The 12,996-nt window shown below is 37.2% G+C and overlaps 1 protein-coding gene across 1 annotated transcript in view; it reads left to right on the top strand.

Moving 5' to 3' along the window:
* Window positions 1-12,996, top strand: part of TTN (titin) — a 329,039-nt gene that overhangs the window by 206,669 nt on the left and 109,374 nt on the right. Inside the window, 14 exon segments of the mRNA XM_078146156.1 lie at window positions 558-833; window positions 1,092-1,231; window positions 3,438-3,564; window positions 3,665-3,928; window positions 4,314-4,580; window positions 4,719-4,982; window positions 5,076-5,215; window positions 5,368-5,494; window positions 5,628-5,894; window positions 6,057-6,323; window positions 7,823-8,089; window positions 8,182-8,321; window positions 9,319-9,445; window positions 10,330-10,472. Coding sequence (XP_078002282.1) covers window positions 558-833; window positions 1,092-1,231; window positions 3,438-3,564; window positions 3,665-3,928; window positions 4,314-4,580; window positions 4,719-4,982; window positions 5,076-5,215; window positions 5,368-5,494; window positions 5,628-5,894; window positions 6,057-6,323; window positions 7,823-8,089; window positions 8,182-8,321; window positions 9,319-9,445; window positions 10,330-10,472 — 2,816 coding nt within the window.

The raw sequence follows: 12,996 nt of genomic DNA on the forward strand, positions 1-12,996 counted from the left end.
TGCTAGCTGGGTGACCCTGGGCAAGTCACTTAACATCTGTTTGCTTGAATTTCCTAAACTTTAAATGGGACAAGAATAGTACCTATCTCCTAGGATTGTTGTGAGGATCAAATAAGATAGTATTATAAAAGCACAGTGCCCGGCACATAGTAGGTATTATGTACATTCTTATTCTCCTTCCTTCACTCTTGCCTAGACATAGCAATGCATTGCTTCCCACTAGTGCAGGTATCCCTGCTCCTACCAACCTTATGATAGTCTTGTACAATATATGAATCTAGAAGATGCTGAAGTCTTTTACTTCACATGGACTTTTTGTTTATTTGCACAATAATTCTAAACTACAGATCAGCTTTCCTAGTGTCTGCATTTGTTTCCTACCACATAAGATCAGGCATTGCGAGCAGAAAAAGTTTAAGAATCCCTGGACTATAAACTAGTAAATCATAATGATGTTAAAGGAGCCAGATAGTTAACCTATTTAAAGTGATTACTAGTGACACTACTTATGTTGGTTGTTTCCATCCTAATTTTTGTTCAACTCCTTTCTAATGCAGAAGTCATAAGGGATTGGTTGGTAAAACCTATAAGAGATCAGCACGTGAAACCCAAGGGTACAGCTGTTTTCACCTGTCACATTGCTAAAGATACACCCAATGTTAAATGGTTCAAAGGATATGATGAAATTCCTATGGAACCAACTGATAAGACTGAGATTCTGAAAGAGGGAAACAAACTTTTCCTCAAAATCAAGAATGCCATGCCAGAAGATATTGATGAATACGCAGTGGAAATTGAAGGGAAAAGATACCCTGCCAAGCTGACACTTGGAGGTATGAATATTTTTTCTGTAATTTTTTTTCTATAAAATATTTTTCTATAAAATGTTCCTTTCTATATTAAATTATAGAATATTATTAAATATCATTAATATCATTACTGATGTTAATATTATTAATTAATATAAATATGTTGTATTGTGTAATTAGCCATTAATAATATTAAATTCTATAATAAAGCAACATTAAATACAATAAAATGCAGAATGTTTTCATCTAAAATATTGTGGGTTTCATCCCTACCCATTTCAGATCGTGAGGTTGAGCTCCTGAAACCAATAGAGGACGTGACAATTTATGAGAAAGAAAGTGCAAGCTTTGATGCAGAAATTTCCGAGGCAGATGTTCCTGGAGCATGGAAGCTGAAAGGAGAAGTTCTGAGACCATCTCCTGTAAGTAATCTCACAATTAAAAGTTTGTATCTGTTAGAGCAGGAGGATAATACATGAGAGTCAGAAGACTTGGGTTTGTAATCTGGCTCTGCCACCCACTAATTGCCCTGCTAGATAACCGGAAGGATGGTGGTCACCTTTGGCAAGTAGCTTAACCTGTGAGCTTCAATTTCCAAATCTTCTAAAAATGGAATGGTAACACCTACCATGTCTGATCTTGTTTCAAAAATTAAATGAGATAAAGGACAAGAAAATGCTTGGCCCCACCATCTCCCAGTTTTCTCGGCCTGCCTTATCTGACTGCTGCTCATTATCCTTTGCTGGTTCATGCCTATTAACTGCGAGGTAACCCAAAGCTTCTGCTCTGGACCTCCTCCTCTTTTCTCTCTTTCCTTTCACTTGGTGACCTCATCAGCTCCCATGGCCTAAATCATCATCACTATGCAGATGACCTGGCCCTTGTCTCTTTCTTGAGCTCTTATATTGCATGATCAGCTGCCTAGATTTCAAACTGGATAGCCCATAGGCACCTCAGACCCAATGAGTCTACAACAGAATTCATTATTTTTCCTTTTAGACTGACCCTACCTCTGAATTCCCCTAAGACTGTCAAGGGCACCACCCTCCTTCTATATTATCTTTGACTTCTCACACTTACTTCATATATCCAATCAGCCACCAGCTCTTGTAATTTTTATCCCCCTATTATCTCTCGCATGTGTACCTATCTCTCACAGTAACCACCCACATTCAGGCCCTCTCTTTTATTGCAGTAGTCTCCTATTTGATTACCCTACCTCAAAGCTCTTCTCACTTTAATACATTCTCCACACAGCTACCAAAGTGATTTTATTATTACTATTGATGATGATTATGATAATAGCTTGCATTTATATAGTGCTTTTTAAAGTTTGCCAAAGCACTTGGCCAATATAATTTCATTTGCTCCTCACAACACTAGACAGTACTATTACTATCCCCACTTTACAGATGAGGAAACTGAAGCAAATAGCATTTAAGTAACTTGACCAGATACATGTAGCCATTAAGTGTCTGAGGCTGGATTTAAACTCAGGTTTTCCTGACTACAGGTCCCATACTCTACCCACTGTGCCACCCAACTGTCTACAGAGGTTTGACTATGTCATTCCTTTATTTCATGAATTCTAGTGGTTCTATATTACCTTTAGGATCAAATATAAACCTTTCTGTTTTGCATTTGGAGCTATTCACAATCCGACCCCTTCCTCTTTTTCCAGTCTTTATATGCATTTCTTCCCTTCCCACACTCTGTGTTCCAGCCACGCCAGCCTATTTACTGTTGCACACAGACTGTGCCACATTTTGCACTGGTACACCTTTGCACCAACTGACTGTCATGCTGAATTGACTTGTTCTTTACCTCTGCATCACAGAATCCCTGGTTTCCTTCCAAGTGGAACTCGTGCTTCACCTTCTACATGAAACCTTTCCTGATCCCCCTTAGTGCCTTCCTTCTCCAAACTACCTGGATTTGTTTTTGAATATATTCTATATACACATAAGTTTACATATAATCTCCTGTGTTGGAATGTAAGCTTTTTGAGAGCAGGAACTATTTTATTTTTGACTTTGTATCAGCAGCACCTAGTACAGTACTTTAAGATAAGAGGCACTTAATATTTGTTGATTGATATAGAAAGGAAGGTATTGATTCAATTCAACAAGACTTTGTTATTTTTTCTACTCCAGGCACTATACAAGGTGCCAGAAATGAAAACAGTTCTTACCCACAAGGAGCTTGCATTCATTATTTATTGCATCCCCATGCTTGTTGGGGATGTCGTTGGGAATGACTTAAACTTTTCGTCTACAGGTTGGACTTGTCCTCTGAGTTCCCTTTCAGCTCCGAGATTCTTTTCTTCTATTATTTAAATATACATTTTTGCATAATAAGATTTTAAATTATGTCACTGCTTCTGCATCAACTTAAAGATTCACCTGAAATATTAATAATTAAGTTACATTGAACCTCTAAAATTTGAGAGAGAAGTAGCCAGTTGATGTAGGGCTTATTATGCATGAACTTATTAAGAAGTGATTTTAATTTGGTTTTCTATTAGGTCCTTTTAAAAGAAAATAGCTGCATCATTTTCATTTGATGCGTTTATCTAGCAATGTCCTACTATTTACCTAGAGTCTAACAAAACTATGCCATTTTTTTCAGACTTGCGAAATCAAAACAGATGGAGGGAAACGTTTCCTAACTTTACACAAAGTCAAATTGGACCAAGCCGGGGAAGTGTCTTATCAGGCATTCAATGCATTTACATCTGCCATTTTGACCGTGAAAGGTACAAAACTTTTAACCTTCTCTTGCGGACTGAGATCAGCTTCATTCTATTTTCCTTTGTATTCCGAAAAACTAATTCTTTACATGGTTTTTTTTTTCAGAAATTGAACTTGACTTTGCTGTGCCCCTGAAGGATGTCACTGTTCCAGAAAGGCGGCAGGCTCGATTTGAATGTGTCCTCACAAGAGAGGCAAATGTTATATGGTCTAAAGGACCTGATATTATCAAAGCCAGCGACAAATTTGATATCATTGCAGATGGAAAGAAACATATCCTTGTCATCAATGATTCTCAATTTGACGATGAAGGAGTCTACACAGCTGAAGTTGATGGCAAGAAGACCTCTGCTAGGTTATTTGTGGAAGGTAAGTTGCTCCTCATATATGAAGTTCACAAAACATGCATAAATGCTCATGAGGATTGAACATCATGAGATCTGTGTCACACAGATTAAAAAGTTATCTAAGTATTTTATATTCATACTCATAATTATACTCATTATCAGACCATACATATTTTTATAAGCTTACCCTCCCCTACATATGAGTAGTAAGATAAAATGCCCCCAAGAAGAAAAATGTATTCATTAAGCAGTATTTGTTGAACACCTATTATGTGCAAGGCATTCTGTTAGACACTAGGCAATCTATCATTCTTTTGTCCTTGCCTTCCGTGGGTACCTGTGCAGTGTAGGTAAAGGGTTGAATTTGTGAGGTATGCAGTCGCTTACTATTCATGTTTACATTTTAGGTGTAAGGTTGAAATTCATGTCACCTCTGGAAGACCAAACCGTCAAAGAAGGAGAAACAGCTACTTTTGTTTGTGAGCTCTCTCATGAAAAGATGCACGTAACCTGGTTTAAAAATGATGTCAAACTCCACACAACCAGAACAGTGCTCATGTCTTCTGAGGGCAAGACCCACAAGTTAGAAATGAGAGAAGTGACACTCGATGACATATCCCAGATAAAGGCTCAAGTCAAGAATCTGAGTTCCACTGCCAATCTAAAGGTCTTAGGTAACGTAAACTGATTGTAACTGTTCAATGACTAAAGACTTGTGCTGGTGAAAATATTGAATATTTAAGAAATTTGGGGACAGATTCTCATCCTCTTGATGAATATTATCTTTTTTCATGCTGATGTGTCTTTCACAGAGGCTGATCCATACTTCACTGTGAAGTTACATGATTACACCGGAACTGAAAAAGATGAGATTGTCCTCAAATGTGAAGTTAGCAAAGATGTGCCTGTAAAATGGTTCAAGGATGGAGAAGAAATTACCCCTTCAACCAAATACTCCATCAAGACAGATGGCCTGCGCCGCATATTAAAAATCAAGAAGACAGAGCTTAAAGATAAGGGAGAATATTCTTGTGATTGTGGGACAGACAAAACAACAGCCAATGTCAATGTTGAGGGTGAGTTACAGAGAAATCTAAATCTCGCACAACTTGCCTCTCCTAGCTGATGTGTTCAGGTTAATGAAACTATGTGTATTTTAATCATTTCAGCTCGATTAATAAAAGTGGAAAAACCTCTCTATGGAGTGGAAGTGTTTGTTGGAGAAACAGCACGCTTTGAAATTGAGCTTTCTGAACCTGACGTTCATGGTCAGTGGAAATTAAAAGGAGAACCTCTGACCGCTTCCCCGGTAAGCCCAGGTTACTTTGAGGGGAGGGAAGATTTTCCAGGTTGTTTAGAAAATAAAAGATATGCTCCGATGAAATTTTCTTCCTATGCTTGAGCATTAACTTATGAAAATTGGCCTTTTCCCTTTCCTCTCCAAATCCCTGCCTTTAACAGAACTGTGAAATCATTGAAGATGGAAAGAAACATGTCCTGGTCCTTTATAACTGCCAATTGGATATGACTGGGGAGGTTTCCTTCCAGGCTGCCAATGCTAAATCTGCAGCTAATCTTAAAGTCAAAGGTATGGTTTACCTACCATCGATGCTTTCTGTTTTCTTTGCAAAATTTTCTTAGTAAGCCCATTGGTAGAATGGGGCCTTTGAATGGAGGTGTATTTGATGACCTCAGATGACTATCTGGATTTTTTCTTGCAGAACTCCCACTCATCTTTATTACACCACTCAGTGATGTCAAAGTCTTTGAGAAAGATGAGGCCAAATTTGAGTGTGAAGTATCCAGGGAGCCCAAAACATTCCGCTGGTTGAAAGGCACCCAGGAAATCACAAGTGATGACAAAGTCGAACTTATAAAGGATGGAACCAGGCACTCAATGGTGATTAAGTCAGCTGCTTTTGAAGATGAGGGAAAATATATGTTTGAGGCTGAAGACAAGCGGACAAGCGGCAAACTAATCATTGAAGGTTTGTCTTTCTTTCTTACCTGGTACTTTTGAAGCTTTTTTTCTTTTGGCTTTTATTTCCTTATAAAGTGTTTCTCCTATAATAAGATATTATGGGAAATGAGGCATTTCCCTATAAGTGTTAGAATGAATGAGGGGTTTTTTTCTTTTCCTCCCAATTTAGGAATTCGTCTTAAATTCCTCACTCCACTCAAGGATGTGACAGCCAAGGAACGGGAAAGTGCTGTGTTTACAGTAGAACTATCCCATGACAATATCCCAGTTAGCTGGTTCAAAAATGATCAACGGCTGCATACCAGCAAGTTGGTTTCAATGCATGACGAAGGCAAGATTCATTCCATCACATTCAAAGACCTCACTATTGATGATACATCCCAAATCAAAGTGGAAGCCATGGGGATAGCTTCTGAAGCTAAACTTACTGTGCTTGGTAAGTGGCTGGTATGAGTCTGTTTTTGTTGCATTTCTTGAATTATCAGTTTGAGAAGGGAAAAGTTTGGGTTTGTTTTTTTATTTTTTACAAAATATTTTTTCATCAAGAAAAATAAAGGTACTTCATAATGAAATATCTTGCCCAAATTGGCAAAATGTCCAATTGAAATCAGAACTGTAACCCAGCAATAATTGTTCTGAGTTATACCACCTTTTAATGAGGGATTAAAATACTCCCAATCTACCAAAATATTTTCAGAGAATTATTTTTTTAGCTTCTAGAAGAAAGACATTATACAGAACATATGCTAATAAACCACACAATTTATTATTTTTCCTTATCCCACCTCTAAGTGTAGTACCAATCAGTGACTACAAAGCAAGTGTTGGAGCACAGAGGCAGACTAGAATACCAGTGAGAGCCTTAAAAAGTAGATTCTTGGTATAATTAGGTCAAATGTAAGTCTATTTAATGTGCTTCAGAGTTACCTGAATAGCTATTGAAACTATCATGAGAATCTGAAACCATGTGATAAGGATCATTTGAAGGTACTATGCCTCAATGGTAGTTACATGCTATAGTGGACAGTGTGACAGACCTGGAGACAGGAAGACCTAAGTTCAAATCCAGCCTCACACACTAGCTCTGTAACTCTGGGCAAGTCACATAAGCTCTGTTTACCCACACTTCTTGAACTGAAAAATGGGGATAATAACAGCACCTACTCTGCAGAGTTGTTATGAGGATTAGATGAGATAACATTTGTAAAGCACTTAATACAGTGTCAGGCACGTAGTAGGTGCTATATGAATGTTTATTCCCTTTCTTCCCCTTCTGGTCAAAATTTAGGGGAAATAGGATTGATCTCTTTAGGTATTTGGAGGACTACCATGTGGAACAAGAATTATATTTGTTCTGCTTGGCCAAAGAGGGCAGAACTAAGGACTAGGTGGGATTTTCAGAGAGGCATATTTCAGGTCAACGTAAGGAAAAATTCTCTAAAAGCTGTAACACTGCAGAAGTGGAATGGGCAGACTTAAGAGGTAGCAGTGGGCTTGCCCTTAGTGGAGGTCCAATGAAGGTCCAAGTAAGAGGATAATCATTTGTAGGGAATGTTAGAGAGGATTAGTACTTAGGTGTTAGATGAGTTTCTAAAATGCCTTCCAACTCTGAGTTTCTATAACAGGTCAACTAAGAAGTTAAAAGCAAAAAGATATCTGGCATTACTTTTCCAAATAGATATTGGTTGGTATAAATCCATTCATATATGAGTTCAATCTCTATACATTCTACTCATTGATTCCCTTTCCAAATTATAAAATCATCCTTTATTTATAAACATTTAACAGAGTTTGGACAGTTTACTATTTCTTTAATTTAAAAAAAAACCCTCACTTTCATGAACTTCATTTGAGATTTTCAAAAGGACACTCATTTCTCTAAATGATTAATAGTAAAATTAATAGTAAAATGTTCCTCCTGTCCTTTATTTGCAGAGGGAGATCCCTATTTTACAGGAAAACTTCAAGATTATACTGGAGTAGAGAAAGATGAAGTAGTTCTCCAGTGTGAAATTAGCAAGGCAGATGCGCCAGTGAAATGGTTTAAGGATGGGAAGGAAATAAAGCCATCTAAAAATGTTGCCATCAAGGCAGATGGCAGGAAGAGAATGTTAATATTAAAGAAAGCCCTGAAGTCAGATATTGGACAATACACCTGTGACTGTGGGACAGATAAGACCTCTGCCAAACTTGACATTGAAGGTAAGATCACCTTCATTGAGTTTCTCTCAAGTTTTCTGTGTGTTTCTTACTGCTAACAGCTAATGGCATCTGTTGACCCTTAACTTTTCTAGATCGGGAAATTAAGTTGGTTCGCCCTCTGTACAGTGTGGAGGTGATAGAAACAGAGACCGCTCGCTTTGAAACAGAAATCTCAGAGGACGATATCCATGCCAACTGGAAACTGAAAGGAGAGCCTTTACTTCAGACACCAGTAAGGATATTTTTGAACTTTTCAACACCATCCTGAGAAGGGAGACGTGTGAAGCGAGGAGGAGACTTGAGAAAAATTATAGAGTAGGGAGTTTAAGATGACAAGAGATTAGTTTCTTGACTAAATCTTGAGCCAAAGAGAATTGACCTGGGTTTATGGGCAAGGGATTGGTATACGTAGTCATGTCAAGTTGGAGATACTTTTTTCACCATATTCTAGCTTACTTTTTCATCTGGAAAATGTAACATTTTCCACAACTAGTGGGAAGTATATTTAATACATGTTAAGTCTCACGGAAAATAACAATGTTTTCTATAAAATAATTTCATGACTTAGTAATCCTAGTCTAAATGATGCTTGTTGAAATAACATTAAGTGGAAAAGATAGTGAAGAATAACCTTCATAACCCAAATCTGTATCGCTATTATATGCAAGAGGCAGCACTGATTTCAACTGATGATGATGATAGGTAGAATTTATATAGCCACTACTATGTGCCAGGCACTGTGCTAAACATTTCACAAATACTATCTCATTTGATCCTCACAAACAACCCAGGGAAGTCAATGTTATTATTATTTCCATTTTACAGCTGAGGAAACTAAAGCAAACAAGGGTTGAGGGACTTGTTCAATGTCTCACAGTTAATAAACTAGCTGAGTCTGTATTTGAACTCAGGTCTGCCTGATTCCAAGCGCAGTGCTCTATCCACTTCATCACCAGACATCCATGGTTCTTTCTTAAAGAAAATAATTCTACACTTAATTTTTAAGCCAACATGATATATGGGTTGGTAATAATATTATACAATGAGTAAATTATTTGCTGATTATTTCATCGTTATGTAAGGCTCAGACAATTGCAATACTCCCAATGTAAAGAATAATCTCAATTCACCTTACCATTTACTAGTAGCATTTATAGATATAAGCCTTGAGAAAATTACAGAGTGAACTAATGACTGTAACAAATTTGAATTTGTTTCCTTTCTTGTAGGATTGTGAAATTAAGGAAGAAGGCAAAATGCACTTCCTCATTCTTCATAATTGCCGCCTGGATCAAACTGGTGGAGTAGATTTTCAAGCTGCCAATGTCAAATCTAGTGCACATCTTCGAGTTAAACGTAAGCGGCCCATATTAATCTCAGTAAATGTCATAACAAAGTGAGCCCCACACTTTAATCTTCTTGAGAGAAATAAGAGCTTTGGTAGAAAATGTAGAATTAGTTGAATCATGAATTTTAGCAGAGGCAATTAAAAGAAGTCATTGATAAATGCACTTCTGTTCTATTTATATGTTCACCATCTTGAGAAGAGTCCAGTTCAAATTCCCCTATCCTTGTTTCTTAGAGGTTTTTTCTTTAAATTAATTGATTCTCAATTATCTCCTCTAGATAGTAAAACAGAATTAATCTATGTCCTCGTCCTTCATAATTCTTTCATGAAGAACCATAAAAGTCAACATAAGATGACCATCCTAACCAACATTCCAAACTTTCGTTATATTTTACATGATAAGTTGAAGTTGAACCTTTACAAAGAATTTTTTTTTTTGCTGTGTTGGCATTTCAGACAAGGGTTGGAGGGGTAGATTAAGTTGACATCTTTGGAAGGTGCCAAGAGTCTGATGGACAAGGACAGGCCAGATGGTTGTGGGCCACTTGTCCTCTCCCAATCCCATTCGTAGTTATTTTGGAAGTCACATACCTTATGTAGCAAGAGGAACGCAGTGCTTGGCAGAGAGACAGATGCATTACAGATTTCTTGCTGACTTTGTTCATCATAAAGAAAGGGCTCCTACAAATAGAGGCTCTCCAGTGACCAGCCTCCCCTCTGCTGAGCCCATGGGCCCCATGTTCACTTAAGAGTGTAAATAGCTGCAGCATTAGAACGGTTTCTCTACTGAAGAAAGGGAGCATGTAGATTAATAACTAAGGAGAAGTGACTAGTTTTTTCCTCATGGAAAGAAAAATGAGTGGTTCAAAGACATTAATATTTTCTTCCAAAGCCCGTGTGATTGGACTACTGAGGCCTCTAAAGGATGTAACAGTGACTGCAGGTGAAACAGCCACCTTTGATTGTGAGCTGTCTTATGAGGATATCCCAGTGGAGTGGTACCTACAGGGAAAGAAGCTAGAGCCTAGTGATAAGGTAAAAATTCTTACTGCTGTCTCCTCTTCCTTTTTGCTTTCCAACATTCTGCTTCTTTCTTTTCCAATATTTTACTACTCTTGAGTTATTGCTCTTTCCTTCCCTCTTTATAGTCTCTTTTATGCCTTTTATTTATGTATTACAACAGATACTCCAATTTGTTACGTTCTGTTCAACTGGTTGCTTTTTACTACAACATTTGCATTAAAAATATTTATAGCAATGTTTTTGAGTATGGAGGGAATTCACAATTTCACAAGTTATAAATTGCTTGGCTTATTAAACAAAGAACAAAAAGACAGTAAGTACTGTTTAGTCAGATAATTTGTTCACTAAAATATACTGGGCTTAGCGATTTCCTAATTCTTTCCATGCCATCTTGTATTCTGCATATAAGGGGACTAAGAGGCCTGAAATTCTATTTCAGGCAATTGATCAAGTAGTAGAGATAACTTCTGGACAGATTTGCTCTGCTAGAATTTCTCGGAAGTTATTTTTAACCCTCAAGTGTGTAGCACTGTGAGGAGCCTGGAATGCAAATCGGGTACTGAAAGATCATTTGATGATAATAGCAAAATTAAATTAGTTTACAGTTTTCCAGATGTGTAAAGAGATCCACTCTGCAGTTGTCAAAATATTAAGATGTTTTGATGAACTTTTGAACCTTTTGAGTATTAGTAGTAACCAGTATTCTCTTTGTATCTGATATCTGCACGTGCAAAGAGAAGCCAGAAATTAAAACAATTGTCCTGACATAGGCCATAGAAGTACTTTCCTTTAAAATTCCTAAACTTTTTGACAAAAAAAAAAGATGATTAAAAAACACAACTTTTCCAAATAATTGCCTCAACCACTTCACTTAGTATAGCTCTTAGAAGGAAGCAATTCACAAAGACATATCCAGGGCAGCTGTGAATAGAGAGCAGTACTCTGTCCACCAAGTTTTCAGTATTTCATAAGTATCATAAAGCATTACTTCAGCTTATACCAGATCTCATTTTGACTGCCTAACACAGTTCAGAGAGAAGTTCCACCTCCCCCCCCAAAAAAAAAAAGATTAAAGGATTAGGAAACAAAACCCAGGAAGAATAGTTTTTTAAAAACCCAGCATTGTTTCTCCAAAGAAGAATAAAGTAAGTATGGAAAGGTCACTTCCATATCAGGGGGACACCAGTTGTTCTCCATTTTCATTGAGGATCATGCAAGATAGAATGAGATACAGTTACAGCACAGGGGGCTTAGGTTGCCTCCAAGCAAAGAATTTCCTGACAGTGAAGTTTATTAAACATTGGAACGGATGATTGTGGAGTTCTTTAAGAAAAATAAGAGAGATTCTTTCGTGTCTGCAGTGGTCTAATTTACAGCCATGCCTGAAAGCAGAAGAGTGGTTTTGATAAAATCTCACGATCCCTGCCAGACTTCTGATTGTCTGATTTGGTTAGGAGAATCCTGCTTTAAGGAAAAATGTCTGTCCTTGGGCTCAGTATCTTTTTGCCAAATGGACAGGACTCTGTGAAGAAAAGCCTAAATCTGTATCATAGAGCCTTGTTAGTGCTATTATTAAGTGACCAAGCTTAATATATATAATATTGAAAACCATAATTATTAAGGTGTCTTTAATTGCACACTTGATTGACTTTGAAGAACATTAACTCATATTAAACAGTGCAGCAACCAGAAGGGGTGTTACCTGACACTAATCCTACTGGGCCCCTTTGTGTCTCCCTCCACGTGGGAATTTTAATCCTTCAATCTGCTTGTCCAGCCTCTGTGGATTTGCTTTTAAATTACTTGATAGATTTTTTTAAAAATAGAAATGTTAATACTATGTCGAACTAAAGAAATTGTAATACATTTCTATGCTTGCTTCCTTTAAATGTAGTCTGCCCACATTTCACTCATCTGACTGTTTGCTTACTAATTTTAATATCTATTATATATACCTTCAGATCTTTTGGACAGATGATCAGCCAAGGGAACGTAGATTGTGGGAAAAGGAACGAGAGAGAAGGATGAATGTGACAAAAAGTCTTTTGGTTTCCTATGGCCCAGAGTTATTGTCAAGCAATGAGATTTAAGTCTGTTTTAGAGAATTTCAAGAATGAATATTAGCATTCATTATGGTTATAATTACCATGTAAAATAGAAGTATAGTACTTAGAGTTAAGCAACAGAATATATGGAATAATTTTTCACTATATCATATACTTAGTTCACTGTAAAATCTGTATTGAGATATATATATAGTATCTATTTTTATACATGTATATAATTTTTAAAGTCTTATATCTTCTGTACTTTTAATGAATGCTTTCCCTATTCCTCAGCCACCCCTCAGAGAAGGATACAGGAATGCATCCTTTAGAATGTACCAGTTTGCTGAGTACATACTATGTACAAGGCAGCATACTCGAGAGTGTAGATACGGGTGGGGAACCTGCAGCCTTGAGGCCACAGATTTCCCACCCCTGATGTAAGGCATTTGTAGAGTGTGGGGATGATACAATCACAATCCTGAAGAAAC

This window comes from Phascolarctos cinereus, unplaced genomic scaffold, assembly GCF_003287225.1.
Source record: "Phascolarctos cinereus isolate Bilbo 61053 unplaced genomic scaffold, phaCin_HiC Scaffold_726;HRSCAF=1367, whole genome shotgun sequence".
Classification (NCBI taxonomy): domain Eukaryota; kingdom Metazoa; phylum Chordata; class Mammalia; order Diprotodontia; family Phascolarctidae; genus Phascolarctos; species Phascolarctos cinereus.